This window comes from Belonocnema kinseyi, chromosome 4, assembly GCF_010883055.1.
Source record: "Belonocnema kinseyi isolate 2016_QV_RU_SX_M_011 chromosome 4, B_treatae_v1, whole genome shotgun sequence".
Classification (NCBI taxonomy): domain Eukaryota; kingdom Metazoa; phylum Arthropoda; class Insecta; order Hymenoptera; family Cynipidae; genus Belonocnema; species Belonocnema kinseyi.
Genome location: NC_046660.1, coordinates 85537502 through 85559163, shown reverse-complemented (window position 1 = coordinate 85559163; position 21662 = coordinate 85537502). Strand labels below are relative to the sequence as shown.

At 32.4% G+C, this 21662-nt stretch overlaps 2 protein-coding genes and 1 further gene across 2 annotated transcripts in view; 1 reads left to right on the top strand and 2 right to left on the bottom strand.

Annotated features, from left to right (window-relative positions):
* Positions 1–15264: 15264 nt before the first annotated feature.
* LOC117171447 (60S ribosomal protein L3) lies at positions 15265–19545 on the bottom strand. The gene is made up of 8 exons (XM_033358781.1): positions 19517–19545; positions 18936–19128; positions 17562–17730; positions 17144–17279; positions 16625–16811; positions 16206–16408; positions 15706–15861; positions 15265–15513 (listed from the first exon to the last, which is right to left on the bottom strand). The coding sequence occupies exons 1-8, from the start codon at positions 19517–19519 to the stop codon at positions 15316–15318; spliced, it is 1245 nt and encodes a 414-aa protein (XP_033214672.1). The 5' UTR covers positions 19520–19545; the 3' UTR covers positions 15265–15315.
* Positions 19206–19281, bottom strand: LOC117172226.
* A 273-nt stretch (positions 19546–19818) lies between the features above and the next one.
* Positions 19819–21662, top strand: part of LOC117172015 (NADH dehydrogenase [ubiquinone] 1 beta subcomplex subunit 10) — a 6017-nt gene continuing 4173 nt past the window's right edge. Inside the window, exons 1-2 of the mRNA XM_033359739.1 lie at positions 19819–20012; positions 20307–20442. Coding sequence (XP_033215630.1) covers positions 19934–20012; positions 20307–20442 — 215 coding nt within the window. The 5' untranslated portion in view covers positions 19819–19933. The remainder of the gene's footprint in view (positions 20013–20306; positions 20443–21662) is intronic.

Below are 21662 nucleotides of genomic sequence, written 5' to 3'. Positions count from 1 at the left end.
AAAGGGCAGAATCAAAGATATTCAAGAAATATTTTTTAATTGTGCAAAAATTACCTGTAAAGCATGCCATTTTCTATAAAATGCAAAAGAATGTTAATATCGCAGTCCTCTGTTTTGAAAATTCCAATCCTCAAGCATTCGCCTTTTTGCATAATTATGCGATTTTTGTGTTAAACAGATAACACACTGTTCAAGGCTAATATGAAAGATGCCTGTAGCTGAGTGCTCATTTTCTTGATGAAAGCTCAAGATACAGACAAAATTTTTTGTCGCCACGCCACACGTCAGCGACCTTGCTCCGATAAAACTTAGCTTTTTTAATATCTTAGATATTAACTGTTAATATCACATATTTTATACTTTCAATATAAACAGATATTGCCCTTTAATATTGTGTATGTTGAATAGAAGATATTAGATAGTATGCCATAGTATCTATATATTATGGTTAAATATCAAAGTTTTTAATATCTGCTTTTCAATATCTATTTTTCTCCGTGCAGTCAAATTTTTGAACAGCTTTGAATTGCTTGAATTGATTTGAATTACAAAGAAAAATTCGTGAAAAAAAATATAATTGAAATAAAAATAAAAATTCTATTATGTACAAGCGCAATATAAAAGTTCGAGTATACCTAGAGTATACCTTGTCTCATTTCAGTATATTTTCTACAGATTTAGGGAAATGTGTGTCCACGTGGATTCTAGCCCGACCCCCCCCCCCCCCCCCCCCCCCCCCCCCCGGTCCCCTTCGTGGACAAGCCTGAATTTTGCCATACCCCCTTCCCCCTAAAGTGTCCACGTGGATGAAACTTTAAGACTGGGCCGGTTTTGGGGCTAGAGGAGGTGGGAAATTATCCAGATAGAGTGCCGTTTCGTAGAAAACGATTTCGGTTGTTCACGACTGAGCGACTGCCGCTCATCTCGCACAGCTCCTTTTACTCTAGCTTGCGACGTCAATTCTCAGAAGGACTATATCAGGGAGCCATATCTCTAGGGTTTACTGTACATGTATTTCAAACGAAAAATTTGAATTATAAACTACAAAAAGAAATATTGTCAACCAAATAGTAGTCGAATGATAAACTAAAAAAGATCAAGTTTCAACCAAAAATGGATTAGTTGAATTTTCAACCAGCAGTTTAATAGTTAAATTTTTAGATATAAATATATGTTAACCAAAGCGGTGAATAGGCTGTGGATTATTTATACCGGAGTTTTGGTACTAATAACCGGATTCTTTTGATATACGTAAACACTTCATTTAAATTATTCGAAATAATGTTTTATTAATTTCGATTTTTTTCATAACTTCTAAATATCTCTTCAACTACATCCATTATTTTTTAGGATAATAGGTGTTCAATTGTTATTTATGCAACAAAAATCAACAATTTAACTTCCAAATTCATTTTTTCAAATAGAACAATTAAAATTGTAACGGTAAAAGTTTTGTTTGAATATTTAATTTATAATTAATGATTTTAAATAAACAGTCATATATTTCTAAATATCAAGTAATTCGTTTTCTTGAGTAAAAAATTTCAAACTGAATGGTTTAAAAATGGAATATTTTAGACTGAAATAATATTAGAAATTTAATAATGTCCTTTAATTATTATTATTTAAAGATTTTTAAAAATTGAAAATAGTTTAAAAAGTTTCAATCGGGCGTTTACATTTGTTCAACTCAGTATAAGATTATCCAGTTGAACCAGCTTAATTTTTAACGTTAAAATCTGTAAATTTAAAAATTGTGTACTGTTTCCGATTTATCCTGTAAACCCAATTATTATAAACTTTTTAAATCTTAAAGTACAATTCAATTTTAAAACGCATTAAGTAATTTGTATATACAGTTGATCATCCAAAAATGTTCTTTATTAAATTAAAAATCTTTGATTTTAAATAAGTCTTTAACTGCATTTTAAATACAATGAAACTCTTCCATAGCTCTCCAGAAAATTGACGCCGCGCCGCGGGTAGGCGCAACAGGAGCTGCGCGGGATCTGCGGTTGTCACTCAGGCGAGCACTCAAGTGTGACCAAACAAAAGATGAGCGGGCTATAATAATAAGCTAGTTCCCACCCACCGTCCTACTCGTACTCGTAAAACTATAAACTGAATGATATCATACTTCAGATTTTTATTAAAACTTTGTAAAATTCCCGGTCAAAAAATAAATTCACTACCATTTCCCGAAGATCTTCCTGTCATTTCAAATTCCGGATCCAGTGATCGTACTGAAATAGTTCAAATTTTAATAAAATAGTTTATTTCCTACCAAAATAGTTGAATTTTCAAACAAATAAGTTAGCTAACAACCAAATAATTAAACTTTCAAGTAAAAAAGTTTCATTCTCAAGAATACCTAATATTTGATATTTAAGCCAAAAAAGATGTTAATTTGAAATAAAAAAAAAAGTTAAATTGTACAGAAAAAGACGAATTTTCAACAAAATCGTTCAATCCTCAACCAAAAAAAGATTAATTTTCAATAAAGTATTTGCATTTTTAGCCAAAAGGGATGAATTTTCAATTAAGGAAGTTGTAGGGTGCCAATTCTAATTTTTGGAATTAATATAAAAATCGGCACAAATTCAGAATAAAAAATATAAATAGTTTATTTGAAGAAGTGGACTGTATTTACATGATTTGGAAAGCAGGACTATTTACACTAAAAGTTTACATTTTTATACGGCTGTGCTGACTCGATGCAACGAGTTGCGTCGGTCAGCTGTGAGAGAGATTTTCTCTTGAGGAGAGATAATGAAAATTTGGCTATACAATGAAACGGACCCAATGTCCCTTGGCCATGTAAATTTGGCACGAAGCCGCATTCGGTTGCCTTCAGAGATTTCCGGTTGCCTGTATCGGTTCCAGCGCGGAAGCGATCCTTTATTTCTGATCGCAGTCGGAAAAAGGCGAAGTGAAAAATCCCCGCCGAAAATCCATGAGGATGACGCTCGGTATTTAAGGCCCAGGCGCGCCTGGTTATCCTAAGTCTAAGTACCATAAAAAACCATAAACATTAGACACCTAAGAAAAATCATCATAAGTCTAAGTCCGTCTTGTCGTAAATCAATGTAATTTTCTTGGAACTGGGTGTAATCCTGTGTGCCCTTCTAGGTCCGCAGGATTTTTTATTGAATATCATGTAAAATGTTGTGCTGATTACGAAAAAGTAGTGTGCCCCTCCTGAAAAATGCCGGAATTTCGAGATATACGCCCCAAGTGAGAATTGCCGGAGCTGAATACACGGCCCAGTGTTGGTCCAATTTTGGCAGTCAAAGGTCGGCTAAAGTTATTGGGCCAACATCGGCATTTTAATCGGCCCAGTGTTGAGCCAGCACTGGCCGCCTATATTGGCTATTTATATTTGCCGATCATCCACCGATGCTTGGCCCAGTATCGGCACTTTATTGCGCCAAGTATCACTTTTAGTACGGGGAACCATGTTTCACGAGGATCAGCCACAGTCTGGCCCAGTGACGGCACATTACTGGGCCAAGTGTCACTTTTATCACGGCAAACCATGTTTTACTCAAATCGGCCCAATTTTGAGCCAGTACTGGCAGGCTATATTGGCTTTTTATATTTGCTGATCCTCCGCCGATGCTTGGCCCAGTATCAGCACTTTATTGCGCCAAGTCTCACTTTTAGTACGGGGAACCATGTTTCACGAGGATCAGCAAAAGTCTGGCCCAGTGACGGTACATTACTGGACCAAGTGTCACTTTTACCACGGCAAACCATGTTTTATTTAAATCGGCCCAATGTTGAGCCAGTGCTGGCAGCCTATATTGGCTATTTATATTTGCCGATTCTCTACCGTTGCTTGACCCAGAATCAGCACTTTGTTTCGCCAAGTCTCAGTTTTAGCACCTAATAAATAAATCTTACACGAAAGATAAAAAAAAATTTATTGAAAAATTGTCAAAGTTCACGATGAAATTTGTTAAGTTCTGTCATTAAAAATGTTTAATGTTTATAAAAAATTACATTTCCTGTCATTGCAAAAAGTTGTAAAGCAGGCTACAATGGAAAAAAAAATGAAATATTACGCGAAGAAAAATTGTAATCGATTTAAATTATTTATTTAAAAATTATTGTATTGATATTCCCGTTAACATTTCGTCGCATAATAATAAATAATTAGAAAAAGAGAGCTTAAAATTTGGTTCTTTAACTTTTCTGAACTGCAGCTTACGAGATGACTTTTTCACAAAGTTTCAACTTGTCGATTTAGCTGAGTGGTTAGCACTCCCGACTGCTAGGCGATGGATTTACTATCGACGAGAAAACTATAGACACCTGCCTTTGAAGCTTAACAACTCAGTCAAAGAAAATGCTAGCGCAACAAAAAAACAGTCATTTAAAAGCTGAAAGTGTTCTACGTTAATGAGCTTGAAGACGTTTATGTAAAAAAAATTTTGTACTTAGCAGACTGAAAAATGTAAAAAAAAAGTCAAGTTTTTTGGGCAAATTTAAGAACAGTCAAGTTTAGAGCATTATTTCTTATACAAGGGGCGATGGAAAAAATTTGAAAAAATTCATGAGTATGAGGAAAACTGTGGTGAACTATATTATCTTCAGTTCTAATACAGATATTAAAGCGATTCAAACTGAAAACTGTAATTGAAAGGCTCTGTAATTATTTTCAATTACCCGGGAGAACGTGTTAGTCTTCTTTTTTGTGAAAATTGCGATATTTTTAGACATTTTTTTTGTTGGAAAACAAGTGGCAGAAAGCAGGGGGGGGGGGGGCCTTTTCTTGTTTTACTGCAGACCGCTGGTGCCATTCTTCGGCCCCTAGTTCTGAATGCTTGGATGGCACCTGGACACGGGTCAAAGAAAGGCACCAGCGTTCGACAGTAAAAAAACGAGCCCCCTCTGCTTTCTGTCACTTGTTTTCCAACAAAAAAAATGTCTAAAAATATCGCGATTTTCACAAAAAAGAAGACTAACACATTCTTCCGGGTGATTGAAAATAAATGCAGAGCCTTTCAATTACAGTTTGCAGTTTGAATCGCTTTAATATCTGTATTAGAACTGAAGATAATATAGTTACACATTTTTTTACTTTCAAGCAACAATTTTTATTATTTTTCAAATTTCTCAACTGCAACTGATTCCCAATAGTTTTCCTCATATTCTTGAATTTTTTGAAATTTTTTTCCATCGCCCCTTGTAAAAGAAATAATGCTATAAACTTGACTGTTCTTAAATGTACCCAAAAAACCTGACTTTTTTTACATTTTTCAGTCTGCTAAGCACACAAATTTTTTTACATAAACGTCTTCAAGCTCATTAACGTAGAACACTTTCAGCTTTTAAATGGCTGTTTTTTTGTTGCGCTATCATTTTTTTTGACTGAGTTGTTAAGCTTCAAAGGCGCCTATAGTTTTCTCGCCGATAGTAGGTATATCCATGTAGGTTCGATACCCCGTAGTGTCAGAAATTTTATTTATAATATAATGTTCAAAATGAAATGTATGTATTTAATCTAAACAGGACCATTAATATTTATATTCAAAGTACTCTCAATCAATTAATATTTATTTTTTAAATGTCTTTTTTGCCATATCCTTAGACCGTAGCCAGTGTTGGGCCGACAATGGCAGCCAAGCCCTGGCGGCCAAGTCAAGGCCATAGTTATCAATCCGGCAATGGCGCGAAGATGGCAGCCAGATTTGGTCGAACACTGGTACCCAGTGTTGGGCTTCGGCAATATTTTTGCCGACTATGGGCCAATGTTGGGCCGTATGTGACTTAGCACTTGGGGCGTTTTAATTATTTTTTAATTAATGCAATAGCCCTGTTACAATTTGGACTCTTTCGAAAGTTTAAATATATGGTCGGCTAGAAAACCGATGTAGGAAGAGAAATGTCCTTTACCATTTTTTGATTCAATCAATTGTTAACATTAAAAATAAACAATTACGTTGAAAAGTGAGGAAAAATAACATTGTTTTTATTTTGGTTAAAATATTTATTTCACAGAAAAAAGCATCAAACAAAAGTTTGACTACTGACAGAGGGGAATTTTCGGCCGAAAGAACATTTTTTGATAAATTTATCGATTTCGAGAAAACATTCGATTAAAGAAATAACCAAATTCAGAACCAGAATAGAAAGGTGGTTTTCTTTGTAGGAAGCAATTTTATCAAAACATTTATAGAGATAAAAGATACTTCTTTTTGGGTCTACTTCAACTTTCATTAAAAAAATTTATTATAATTTTTATATTTAACAAGTTAATGAGCATTTCTGAATGTACACATTTTGACGTGCTGTACATTTAGAAATTTTAAATAAAATCTTCTGGAAATTTTTACATGGACAAAGGAAGTTTTAATTAAAAAATTAGCATCAGCCAGTTTAAAATCAAATAAAAACTCCTTATGCTATAAACAATAATAAACTCAGTCTCTTTATCAGCTTATAATAATCGCAGGGACTTGTAATAAAGCTGAATAATTCTCATAAAAATAATATAATAAAATGACTTCTTAAAAAATATTACTATTATTTATACTTTGTTTATTATTAAATTATATTATTTTGGTCAAAATGTAATGGATCCTTATTGCTGCGATAAAGTAAAAGTTTACGGTAGCGGCATGCGGCCCCCATAAACCATCCCAAACATTTTTCTGAGTCAAAGGCGTAAGCTTGTCGCCCTTGCAAAGGGCTCTCACCTATCGAGCACAAATAGCCAGGGCGACAAATTCACGCCTTTGGCTCAGAAGAAATTATGGCCTTATGCCTTATGGTTTATGACTTTATGTCAACGTAAACTTTTCCTTTATCGCAGCAATAAGGATCAATTACATTTTAACCAAAAAAATATAATTTAATAATAAAAAAAGTATAAGTAATAGTGATATTTTTGAAAGCCATTTTATTATTTAATTTGTATTCAAAAATGTTCATTAACTTGTTAAATATAAATATTAGAATCACTTTCTTAATAAAAGTTGAAGTAGGCCCAAAAAGGAGTATCTTTTATCCCTAGAAATTCCTTGATAAAATTGCTTCCTGCAAAGAAAACCACCTTTCTATTCTGGCTCTGAATTTTGTTATTTCTTTAATCTATGATTTCTCGAAATCGATCAGTTTTATTAAAAAAATGTACTCTTGGACAAAAATTCTCCTCTGTGAGTAGTCCAACTTTGGTTTGAAGCTTTTTTCTGTGAAATAAATATTTTAACCATAATAAAAACAATTTTATTTTCCCTCACTTTTCAACGTAATTGTTTATTTTTTATGTTAACAATTGGTTGAATTAAACAATTTTGGAGGACATTTCTCTTCCTACATCGGTTTTCTAGCCGACCATATACCATATTTTACATAATATTCAATAAAAAAAGCCTGCGGACCTAGAATGGCACACAGGATTACACCCAGCTCCTAGAGTATAAATAAGGAAATTGTAATGTTTCAAATTTTTGCTGGTAATAAACGCCTTACAGAAACGTCCTTCTTTGAAATATAATATAAAGAGTAAAAGTTTTCCCGTTCGTATTACATTTTTAGAAATATAAATATTGTTCAGGACTGAACAGAAGTTAACGTTCTACCAAAAGATGAATTTTCAACAAAATACATGAATTATCAACAAAATAGTTTAATTTACAACTGGAATAGTTAAATTTTCAAGAAAAAAAAACAAATTAATTTTCAGCCGAAAAATATGAATTTCCAACAAAACAGCTCTTTTTGCAACCAATGAGATGCATTTTCAATTAAGATTGTGAATCTAACAAAAAAATAATTTTTAACAAGAGTAAATCTCAAACAAAGGCTTGCATTTTTAATAATAAAAAAAACAATGGAATTTAACCAGAAAGAACGAATATTCAACCAAATATTTGATTTTCAAATAAAACCGAAAAACGTCTAAGAAAACGAATTTTTGATAAAATAGTGTAATACAGATATTTAAAAATTGGAACTCGAAAGTTAAAAAATTTTCTACTTAAGGTAATCAAAACTGAGCTGCAAATGAAAGTACTCAAAGTGGAACTGTTAAGTTTTGAACTTTTAAAATTAAAATTTAAGTTTTTAATTTTAAAATGTTGTATTCAAATGCTCAATAATTTACGCGTATAAAATTAAAGGTACTAACATTTTTCAATATAAAAAAATATAAATCCACTTTATCATTTTCAACGCTATAAATTAAAAAATCAATCAATGAACTTTAAAAAAAATCCTGAAAATTTTAGGAAATTTCTTTACAATTTGGATGTATAAATAAAAATTGAACATTTATTATTATTTGTAGGCGAAATTTGAATGTTTTAAAAGATATTTAGAAGTTTTGAAAAAATTCAAATTTAATGTAAAACTTGAAATGATAGCCTAATATAAAACAAAATGTCGATTTTCGCATATTTTAAACAAAAAAAGTAGATTCTTTTGAAGTATTGTAAAAGGCTTCAAAAGAATAAAAACATTTTCTTAAGATTTATAGGAAAATTAAAAATTGCTTTAAGAGAATATTTAAAAAGTTTTTCAAAGATTTAAACAAAATGTTTAAAAAAGATTGTAGAAGATTCTAAGAAAACTTTCTAAAATTTGCATTATAATTTTAATCTTTTTAAAACTCCTGTATATCTCTTAAAATTACTTAAACTTTTTCTACAAATGTTCATTTGTAAATTATACATCAAAATAAAAAAAAAAATCACTTATAAATAAAGCATTTGTCAAATACAACAATTTTAACGATTCCAGGCTTTCTATGTCAAACAATACAGTTAAAGAATTTTTACCTTTAAAGAATATATTATTATGAAGTTATTTTTAAGTTGAAAATAGTTTATAAACTTTCAGTTTCACACGATGACATTTGTTTAATGACTAAGACTTTCAAATTGAAACCGTTTAAGTTTTAACGTTAAAATCTGAAAATTCTTAAAATTTAAACTGATTTTAAATCGTTTCTGTTCACTTGTGTCACGTGACCAGATACCCACCTTACCGCCACTGTTTTATTTCCCAACTTATTATCACACGAAACGCCACATCGAGTTGAAAATTTGGGATACTAAACAAGAAGCACTACGAATGGTGGGTCTGGTCCTAAATTTGTATAATTATTAAAAAGTTTTTTGTTGTAAATAATTTTTGTGGCTTATTTCATAATTATTAACATTTATGACCAGACATACACCTTTCTTAGTGGTTCTTATTTATTATACCAAATTTTCAAAAATGTTTTTTACCCAAAATTTTCAACACCAAAGGCTTGTATTTTTTATTTGTTCAAGTATTTAAGGCAGCATTTAAAAATTCTTTAAATTAAAAATGTAAGCTCAAAAATAAAAATTGTAAATGTAAACAAATTTTGAATTACGCATTGTAAGCTAAATAATAGCATGATTGCGAAACATAACAATTCAACTAATTACTTAAAAACTGTTTGAAAAAATTTCCGGACATTTCAAGGTTTTTCAGGTTTTGTTGAATTAATGAAAAATCCTCTCAAATTGATTTTTAATATATTTTATGAAACAAACGCCCTTAGTAAAAGCATTTTTGGAAAATACATTTTTCTGAAAATTGCAAACTGTGAATCAATCGAACTTTAGGCTTTTTAGTGAATATTTTTAAAAATTTCAGATATGTCCAAAGTTTACTTTAAAAAACATTCAGTTAATTGTATGTTAATTTCAACACATTTAAATTAAACTGCCTATATAATTGTAATCAAAATGGTCGCAAATCATTAAATACCAATTTCTTGAGCAATTTTAATTCGATGGAAAAATTAAAGAGCCTCCCTTCTAGAAATAATGAATTGAGATCGATAAGAAATAATACAACTAATATCTCAATCATTCCGAATCGTGTTTCTTAATTGTGCCAAAACGATTGGCAACGATTGAGCAGTTTGCATTTCCAATTGTTCCCAGTCGGGTACTTGGAATTTGCTACGTAATGGCAGCATTTTTGTCTGGCGGGTATTATTTAGACAGTTTTTTTAGTTTTTCGGAATTAAAGTATTATTTTATAATTTAAAAATGTCAAGCTGTTATTAATGGAATAAAATTAACAATTAAAAATTAATATTAGAAAATGAAATTTTTTCAGAAAGTGGTTTCAATTTTTTATTATTCGGAATTATTAACACATAAATGTATCTTATAATTAAAAAAGTTTTTATTGATTCAACTTTCTAAATTTTTAGTTTATTGGAATATAAGTACTCAAAATGATGGACAAAATTCATTCTAAATTGAACAGTGAATTTACTTCAATGTCGGTGATACATTATATTCGGTAATCGTTAGATTATGATTTTCCCTTTACCACTAATGATTGACGTAAAACCAACTTTTTATATTATTCGCAAGGTAGCTACTAAAATCGAAGGAAAAATCTGGAATAAATTCCTGGTTAAATTTTTTTTTACACGAGTCAATAAAATTCAAAGTTAAAGTTTTTAAAGCCTAAAATTTTGTTATTTAAAGTATTTAAGTCTAAACTGAAAATTAAACCGATGGAAGTGGAAGTTTTCTAATCACTAAGCGTTCTAAATATTTAATTAAAACATTTCAAACAGGGATTTCGAGCTCAAACGTTCATTAATATATGTAAAAATGACAAGCTTCTAGAAACTTTTTTATAAATAAAGCATTTGACATTATACAATATGGATCAAGAAGCCTTTAACTTTGTTTAATTTAAAATTATGCCGTGTGAAATTTAAGTATGAAAAATATAAATTTTCAATCTAGTTTCGATTTGAATTAGTAAAAATGCAGTCTTCGAAAATAGCATTTTAAAATTCGGGTTTCTAAATTGCTTATATTTAACTTAATAAGTTCTTAATTTTAGCATTTCGAACTCAAAATTTAAAACAATTCGTAAATTAAAAAATAAACACTTAATCTTTGATATGCTAAATGTCGAAAAACGTCCATACGGTTTCATAAGATTTGATGAAATTATGAGAATCACAGCTGGATGTAAAGACCAAATATAAACTTTTTTTCAGACTATTACATAAAAAATTTGACCAAAATTACATAAATGTTTAATCACAATGTTTCAGGAAGGAGAGAATATAAAAAATGTATGTGCTTATGGAAGGAAAACCATTTGTTTTTATGAATGCCGCACGTTACTTATAATTTATTTAGTCTTAGTTTCAAAATATTGGCGCCATACTACCTTCTATAATGTTTCCAATCGTTTCTAATTGGGTATTAATTATTTTGAGTTAGAGGTTAAGTTTGAACTACAGCGTTTTGATTTTGCCTTAATTATTCACAAGCGGTTTTTACTTTGTCAAACAAATTTTAACAATGTAAATTTAAAAAGAAATAAATGAAGGTTTTATAATAATATACCCACTAAATGAAACTGCCTACTTGATAATCATACTACATCACTGTCGCATCGTTAAACGGTATGATTCTTACATGCTGTGAATCCATATACTTATAACTTTTTATTCGCTATACCGCCTAAGCATTATATTTTTTTGTACTTAAAACGTTTGTTAAATTACTAAAAATGTAATATCTAACCAATAAACACGTGCGCGTCATGTGTGTTACAAACGAAAACTGCAGAGGGCGTTTTGTAGGAAAGTGCATTTACTCAATTCAATCCGATTGGGAACGATTGACACAATTAGCAACAATTTAAACTGATTCAACTTTTGATTGCTTTTAATCGTTATTAATCGTGTCCAATCGATTATTTCTAGGAGGGCTCTCAGAATAATATTTTTATTACAAATTATCAGTACAGTAATTTCACGCTCGCACTAAAATTTCAGTAAACAATTTTCTAAATTCAATGATTTTCAAATCTTGTATCAGCCCCCATACAATTAAAATTAAAAAATAGAGAAAAACATTCAAACTTGTTGAAAATGAAGCAACCCTGACAATAGGTCTAATCTAATACAGGGGTCTCCGAAGGTAGATCCTGTATCTATACTAGCGAACCCAGGCCAATAGGTCGTATCTACTCAGTTTTTAACCAGAACTGTCAAAAAATCGTTTACATTATTTTTTCCGCTAGGAACCCTCAAACTCGAGACCAAAGATATTATATTTCTATTCGAAAATTCACACTAAAATTGGGAATTATAAAATAAAATAATGAATGTTGAGTCTTCGTTAATTTAATATTGTTAAATAAAATATTCAATACAATTATAATTTTTTATATTCAGAATTTAAATTCCCTAAAAATTTTTTTAACTATAAATACTTCAAAATTTATTTTTCAAAATAAATTAAAAACTAGCAAGAAATTCACGTGAATTGAGTTCCTCTTACCTAATATTAAAAACAAAATCAATAATAAAATTTTTTCAATATTAAAACTTTAAAGAATTGTTAAATGGGCTTAAATAATTGATATATATTATATCTTACAGTTACAAAAAATAAGTAAAATACAATTTGTACGATCTGTTAATAGCATTGCAAAGAATTCTTCCGCTTCAGTTGCGATAGCATTTTTCAAAACTATTCTATAAAAAATTACTTTTTATTTCAAAAATTTTTTCGATTGATTTAATTTTAAAGATTTAGTTTAAAAAATTACATTATGAGGTAAAAATGACAAATTATTTTTTATCCCAGACAAATTTGTGGCATGAATGTTAATTTTATTTTGAATGCAGTAAAAAAATTTTATTTTACAATTTAAGCAGATCTGACTTCAAAACATTTCAATTTACTTTAAGTGATATAATTAAAAACTATTTTTATATAAAAGCACTAATACAATTGAACCGTTGGCGACCAAAAAGTTTTTTTTTTTTTTTGAAGCAATGCAAAAATCATGAAATTTAACGTTCAAGCGCCTCGTTTAGCGAACGAATTTTAAGCTACGGAAAGCTTTCAGTGAGAAAGTTGTTTATTAAGGTTCAAAGAAGTTTTCTGGAAAGTTTTAGATCAATTGGATTAATAGTTCAAAAATTATGAATGTTTTAAAATCCAAGCAGTAATCTTGACGCTGCCCAAAAACGTGCCTGGCCGGCTACGTACGCACTGCAGCGAATGACGTGAAGGTCAAGTCAATCTTACCAAAACAAATGCACAACAGTAACATTAAATTGACAATAAGTCAAACCGTTTATTTTAAGTATTTTAACCGAAATGTTGGCTTCAGTTTTAAATTACCTAGAACTGACGTGTGCAATACTTGCTACAAAAACGAGACAAATGGAGAGGTAAACGAAGAAGTAATTAATCACAAAAACAATGCTGAAATTTATTTGAAGCTAAAAAAGCAACTACTCTGAAAATAATAGTCTATGCTGTGAATTTGATTTTGCACAGAATTTTCCACTACCAAAAATACCCGTGTCCGCGCAGTTTTACCTACGTTTAGCATGGCTTTTTCTATTTAACGTACATGTACATACTGCGGACCAGAATTACATGTTCCCTATTCTTGAGGGAATTGCAAAGAAGGGTGCTAACTCTGTTTGCAGTTTTATCAAATACGCGGTATTAAAAGAATTTGCTAAAGACAAGTTCAACAGCATAACATTATTTTCAGACTCATGTCCGGGACAAAATAAAAGCTACACAGTGTTTCATTTTTTGGTTTTATTGTCCATTTATTTGCAAAGCGAGCTTAAATATGTGTTTCCAGTTCGAGGCCATTCCTATTGCCAGTGCGATAGGAATTTTGGCCCATATTTGCACAAGCTGAAAAAATTAGAACGAATTGAAACTGAAGCTGAATACGTAGAAATGATTCGCAATGCTCGTTCACCTTCATTCACAATGGTCGAGATGTGTGAAGATCTTCTGCAGGATTTTAAAAAATGTTTCAAAGGCAAAATGCGAAAGCCAAAAAATTTCCAAATCAGCAAAGCGTTCGTTTTGCATGTTTTTCCTGAACTAGAAAATCTTTCGAAAAGTCCTACGCCCCGAATTGGATTAAAAGCTGCCAAAATAAAGGACGTAAAAAATCTCTTCCAGTATTTAAGCGCTAAAGGAAAAGAACTTTTCGGATCATATTTTTTAAAATTACAAACTCAGAATCCAGATGCCGAAGAAACTGAAGAGAGTGACGAAAATGACTAAAAGTAGTTTCTAATAAAATATTGTTTGATTAATTTATTCTTGTTCCATAATATGCATAATATTATATGTTAAATGTTTAAGAAATAAATTATTTTAATGATAATCTCTGGAGTTACTGTTGTGCATTTGTTTTGGTAAGATTGACCTTCTCGTCGATCGCTGCAGCGCGTACGTAGCCGGCCAGGCACGTTTTTAGGCAGCGTCAAGATTACCGCTTGGATGTTAAAACATTCATAATTTTTGAACTATTAATTCAATTGATCTAAAACTTTCCAGAAAACTTCTTTGAACCTTAATGAACAACTTTCTCACTGGAAGCTTTCCGTAGCTTAAAATTCGTTCGCTAAACGAGGCGCTTGAACGTTAAATTTAATGATTTTTGCATTGCTTCAAAAAAAAATTAATAACTTTTTTGTTTATTACAATATTCTCGTTTTTCTTTCTTAGATAGTTTCAGAAGACTTAAACACGTACTTCGTATTTGGGGAAATCGGGAAATGATGAAAATTGGCTAAATTAGCGCGAGTTGAAGTGAAAAAAGATTGGAATTTTTCCTTTTCAAAAAATCCCTTTTTTACCAATTATCTCCAAAACTACAAAACCTATAAATTTTTGCAAGAGGAAAAAAAGATGCGCCTTGAAATCCTCTACAAGTATCAGTCTTTAAAATTGAAAATAGAAAGATTTTTAAAATTGACACTCAAAACAGTACTTCTCAGGCTGAATCCGGCAGTGTCACCTTTTGGTCGCCAGCGGTTCAATTTCAATTCCTTTGAAGTAATCAATTTTTGTATTTCAAGCTCTGTCAAGTCATTCCAGAAAAAAGGTTCTCAGAATCCTTCCAATTGGGATTTTTTTTCCAAAGGTGTCATAAATTTCCTCTCGTTTCCCGTCTTAAAAAAAAGTTGATCTTGTAAAAGGCCGAGCGATCCTGGTCACGCTGTACCTATGGACACCCCTGATCTAACAGGCTTCACTTTTGAAGACATGTTCAGATAAAAATAAGAAGCGTTAGAAACATGTAAATAAAAAAACTTCAGTTTATAATCGCATTTCGGGCAATCGTTTCACTCTAAATTGATAAATTAGTTTAAAGTTGAAGCACTTTTATCGTAAGTACTCCAATTCTAAAGCTTATATTGTTTGCTAGCTCCAACAAAAGAAGGGGTGTAAAGAAATTTACAAACTGTTTAGAACTTTTACATTTTTTATTGTTTCAATCATACAAAAAGTACGATCATTACTGCGCGGCCGCGGCAGCAGGAGTAGCGGCGGTTGCCGCTTGTTCCTCGCGAATACGATCCTTCTTGAGTTGACCCATGAAGGAAGCCTTGTCGGCAGCAGTTTGGAAACGACCGTGTCCAAATTTGGAGCTGGTATCGATGAACTTGAGATTGATCTTCTCAAGAGCAGCACGCTTTGTATGAACCAGAAGAGACTGAAAGAAAAAATAACCATTAATCCTAATTTCACAAAATTTAAATCCTTAAATTATTCATTCTCAACGCATCAGGCCTATCATTCAATATCACTTGGTTTCTCATAAAGAATGTTTTTTGGCTCTATTCTGTATTCATCATTCAAGCATTGAATCATTTTGAAAAGGTTAAAAATTCAAAAATAAACCTACTTTTCTGAGAGTTATGACACGCTTCTTAGGTCCAACACAGCAACCCTTGAGCATAATGAAGTCGTTATTGACCTCACCATAATGAGGGAAACCTCCCATGGGTGTGATGGTCTTCTCCGTTAGGTCGTATTCGGTCGATGCATTGTTCTTCACGATCTATAAAAAAGTGTCACTCAATAAATTTACTTGAATTTAAAAAACCAACGACGCAAATAATTAAGAAGACCTCTTACGCACAAGAACTTTTTTTAAGATTATTCATGTCGCTTGCTCGGGAGCCCCAAAGAATATTGAACAATCATCAGGAACTATTTACAAGCCATTTTGCTCTAGCCTCTATGAATGGATCAAAATTAATTCTCCCACAAAAGTAGAAGACTAATTCTAGTCGAGGCACTATTTCTCGAATAAGATATTAAAGCGGGGTTTGTTCAAATTTGATTGCTTCTTGATATTTAATTTCCAAGAATATTTTAGTTTCTTAAATTTCGAAATTTTACCTTTCCGTCCTTGGTGTGGATTCCCTGTCCGATTCTGTAGATCTTCTTGTTCATTTCCGTTCTGTGGTGGTAACCCTTCTGACCAGCACGGGCGACTGTAAAGGACACTCTGCTTGGATGCCAGGCTCCAATACAAGCAACCTTCCTCAAACCCTTGTGAGTCTTCCTCGGGAGTTTCTTTGTATGCCAACGGGAAGTGACACCTTAAAAGAAACCAAACGATGAGTTGTCAAACATAGAGAACTTAGATAAAAGAAAAATAGGAAACTGATTCATGGCTAGTTGCCATGAAGGACATCAGCAGGAAGGCAGCATGATTGTATCATCAATATAATCAGATGATGCACATCATGTTTTTTCATCATATAGTCCAAAGAAAAAAGAATCTCAAACATATTTGGTTTCAACAAATAACATACCTTTGTATCCCTTTCCTTTAGTCACACCGATGACATCAATCATCTCGTCAGCTGCGAAAACATTATTTACTGGAACTGGTTTCTCCAAATGTTCACGAGCCCACTGGACCTTCTGCTCGATGGTTCCACCGTTCAACTGGATTTCCATGATGTGAGCCTTCTTCTGCCTTTGCCTCAAGAGTTTCATCTGCAGAAGAAAAGTACATGTAGCAACCCCTTTAAAAGTCTCGGAGTGTATTTAAAACATAAAGCATTTAGTTTCAAAAAAGATGTGCCAGGCATGGTTTATCTCATTGTCACTGTCCAATGGACTACAACAAGTTTAAGGAATATGCCGTGCTCCTATCACTCTCACAGAAGCGGGGGACAAAATTGCTCTTCGACGCTGCAGTTAGGAATATACCGCACAAAATCAAGCAGCTCCGGAACCGCTACCAATGCTAGACTAGCTTTCGCCTATCCAACACTGGTAAAAGCGTCGACCAAAATATTTCTCAAGAATTTAAAAATCATATATACCTGAGTGTGGGCAATGACGCGAACGACTTTGCAGTACTTGACGATTTTCTTCAAGTCCTTCTCGATCGATTTGCGACCAAGATCGTCCTGCCATTTTTTGGAGGCCTTAGTGAAAGCCTTCTTCTTGCTCTTGTACCTGCGCAAAAACGATGTGTCCATCTAGCTTTGTGGCCCTAACACGAAACACGCCGGTCTCATCTAAAGAGCGGAGACCGAACGCAATTTCGGAGCAGCCAAATTACGAAGTCAAGCTTCGGAGGCTGATTTCCGATTTATCTCTCATCTTGCGAGCGGAGAGCTTAAGACGGAACTAGTTAAACTTTTTTGTTTTCAGATTTATGTTATAATACAAAAGCATTTTTCAAATATTTACGGCAAAATCAAAACTGTATAACTCAAGTATGAATTATTTTCTTACCAGTTTTTGTAGAAACGTCTGCGGCAATCTTCAGAAAGATGCTCTGCCCAAACGGTGGTGAGAGCCCGAAGACCATGTGGGGTTTCGATGTAACCGACAACACCTACAACGATCATTGGTGGTGTTTCCAAAATTGTTACTGCTTCGACAATCTCCTTCTTGTTGACCTCTGCAAAGAAAAGTAGAATTCAGTTCGCCATGGTTTAAATTATATTTAACACAAATATAAATCTGAATTTTGGCTTTAAATAGTTGTACCAGACATGGTTTATCTCATTGTCATTGCCCAATGGACTACAAAAAGTTTAAGGAATATGCCGTGCTCTTATCACTGCCACAAGTGGCGGACAAAATTATTTTTCGACACTGCAGTTTGGAATATACCGCACAACATCAAGCAGCTCCGGAACCGCTACGAATGCCGGACTAGCTTTCGCCTATCCGGCATTGGTAAAAGCGTCGATACTTAGTTCACAAAAATAAACTCGACAAACGAAGTCAATATAAGCAAAATTATCAAATAAAATGTTTATTTTAGTATGTAAATATTTGAAGAATTCAAACAAATTTTTATTTTAACTTCCTACACTTCAAATTCATTAAATATATTAGTAAAATTAATGTGGGCACTAGATTAAATTCAGTTTAAGACTGAATTCCCTATTCGTAAAGAAAAAATACTGCAATTTAAACAATATAGATGAATTTTTAACCGAAGTAGTTGAATTTGGAAATAGAAAGACCAATTTTCAATTTAAAAAAGCAAGTTAATTTGAACTAAAACAATTAATTTTCATCTAAAATTATGCATTTTTAACTAAAATGATTAATATTCTACCAGAAAGATGATTTTTCAAACAAGTAGAATAATTAAATTTTCAGAAAAAATTAAGTTTTAAACACAAAAAAAAATAATTCTTATAAAATGGGTTGAATTTTCAACGAAGGCGACGAATTTTTAATTGGAGTAAGGTTAAAAAATGATTGTTCGACTCAATTTTAAAGAAAAAAAATCATCCAAAAATATATATTTTCAACTAAAAAAAATAAAATGATTAGATTTTCACCTAAAAATAATTTTAAAACAAAAGCAAACTTTTCCAACAAGAGTTCAATCCAGCAATAAAAAGCTTTTTCTAAATGAAGACAATTTTATTCTATTTCACAAATTAAAAAAAAAAAATAATAAGTTATTGAATGAATTCTCCGAAATCGTAATTTTTCTGGGAAAATTAAAATTTTAGTGAGTGGGCATCCTGACAATGCACACGACATTAAATTAAGTGGATACACAATAATTACACCGGAAATAATTTTAAACACAAATTTCACGTGATTTTAAAAATAATTTTAAAATTACAAACAGTAACTCACTTGAACCAGGTCGATCGGCTTCCCTCACAACGTGGGTCATACCAGCTTTGTAGGCGACGAAAGCCGTCAAATGCACCGGCTTGTTAGGATCATCCTTGGGGAAGGCCTTTACCTTTCCACGATGACGCCTTGACCTCTTCTTGGGGTAGAATCCCATGGACCCATGTCGCGGTGCGCTGAACTTTCTGTGCGACTAAAAACAAAGCCCCGAAAATAGGCATCATTCGACTCTCGACACGTGGCACAAATATGTATTTTTTTAAATAAAAATTGCTCAGACCGCCCTAGAATAGTATCTTCACGGTTTATCAGTTAAAACCATAAACATAATTATCTAAATCATCATTGAGTTGTGGAATATTAATGAACATATGGGTTCAAACAGTGACAGGGAAAACCCAACTTTTTGGTTATGATTTTGGAATCTACAACTTGGATTAAAAAAATATAAGGATACAGTTAATAAGGAATATGAACAATGAGGAAATCATGTGTTTGTTTTAGAAAATTAATAAGGATGTAATTGATAAAAAAGGATTAAAAAAGTTGAAATATGATGAACTTTCGTAAATCTTACTTACCATCGCGCTGGTTTATAAGAAAATGGAGGTTAGTTCCTGGTGAAAACTCTTTTTATACCAGAATGGCGACAAGACTGCCAACAAAACATAACTAGAAGGAGCAAATTCCCTAGATACAATATTCAAATAAAGAGATAAAAGTGTTTAGAAAGCAGAAAATAGAACATATTTTTTCAATTGTTCAAGGCATTTAATGTAAAATATTGTTACGGAAACAATTAAATACATTTTCTTTTTACAAAGACGACTAAACAATTAAAAAATCCGAATCAGAAGTAAAAAAATGGTGTAAAAAGTAGTTCGTGAAAAGGACTTACGAGCGCGCGACCAGCGGCGAGTTCTTTCGTCGGCTGGAGAAACAGAAATTCGCTATTAAAATCCTTTTTTTCTGTGTGTTTTGATAATTACTTTGCAAAAATGGAAGGGCGAAATTCTTTAGAACGTTTTGTAATGACCATGTACAACATGGTCGATGGACCTGTCACCTTTTTCCGAGGTATTATCTAATCACCTTTTTTAGGTTATGACACAAAGTGACCCTTATTTTTAATTTGTCAAGCTTGTTTTTAATTTTTTGGTTTGTCTTGACTTTTGAGAGGGCAGAAATTATAATTGGATACTTATTAAACAAATTCCTTTCTTTGAAATTGCTTCTTGAGCTTTCTAATTGAAATCGTCTATGCATTTATTAGTACATTTTTTGGATCTTGTTTTGTCCATCAATTGTTACCTTTGTAACTGTTTTAGATTGTTTTTTTGAATAAGTTTTGATAATTTTTATATTTTACAGAAAAAATTGTGGAACCGAACCAAAAGGATTACCCGTGGTACCACCAGAAGTTTCGCAGAGTCCCTACTGTCGACCAATGTTATACCGATGATCGAGTTTGCGTTTTTGAAGCAGATGAACAGTTCAGAAGAGACAAGTATGTTTGTCATTATGCAACAAAAAATCTATTAAAATTCATCTCGCTTTGCTTGTTCACTAGAAAATTTAAAACCGCATATAATAACTTTACATTCTTGTAGTAATTGTATATATTTAATCTCTCCCTTTTACGGGTTTGAGGGCCTCCGCTCCCTGTACATATATTTACAATTCTATCCTTAGTCTAACTTAACTACTACTTATATTCTACTCTTTCGCATTACGTAGGATAAACAATAGTAACAGTAGTGATATTAATTCCTAAAATGAGCGAGCTTCCCTTTCCTCTTTCCATAAAAAAATGCATTTTCCACGATTTTGAAAACAATTTTCGTTTTTTACTGTTCTTTTTCAGGATCACCCGTTTGGCTCTGCCCTACTCCCTTGCTTTCCCTTACTTCTTCCAATTTCTTCATCCACATCACTATTCACTACCTGTTCACTACCATCCAAGATCCATCTTACACACTCATCCACACTCAACTGTCCCTTTTCCTCTCCTGTACATCTCTCTAATACATGTGCCCATGACTCCATTTTGTATCCACATACTCTGCATAAATTCTCCTCTTCATTCATCCAATATCTGCATGCTCTCACTCCTCCCATTCTGAACCGTACAACTCTACTCCATTTTCTTCCTTTTTTATGTTTTGCAGATATTCTGGTTCCGTTAACCCTTTAACCATCATATACCATCTACTGTACTTCGAATCTATAATCTTTGTCCATCTCTCTTCTCCTTGTTTAACCAATAGCTCTAACTCTATGTCCTACCACTCCATAACCCCTTCGCGAATATTACACACCCTTCTCATTTTTCTCCTTTCTTCCTCCCATTTTGAATTTCCCACATTACCTCTCACTTCATTGTTCCGAATTTCGCCGAGACATGCTTGTGCAATTTTACTTCCCTCTCCCCTTTTTAGCTTCTCTTCAAACCTCCATGCTCTCTTGATTTGTCTAGTAAACATATTTTTTCTTCCTAAATCTTCTTTTAACATATATCCTGGGCAACTCCAGTTAACCCCCATTACCCACATCAGGAATCGCTCATGCATGCTCTCTACTTTCCTATGTTCCTTCCATCCCCAGATCTCCACACCATAACACAATACCGCCCGCACCAATGCATCAAACAACCAGACCCTCATTCTCCAATCGTTCTTGAACCTTCTCTTTCCTATACCCCATACTTGGCCCATTACTTTACTCGCA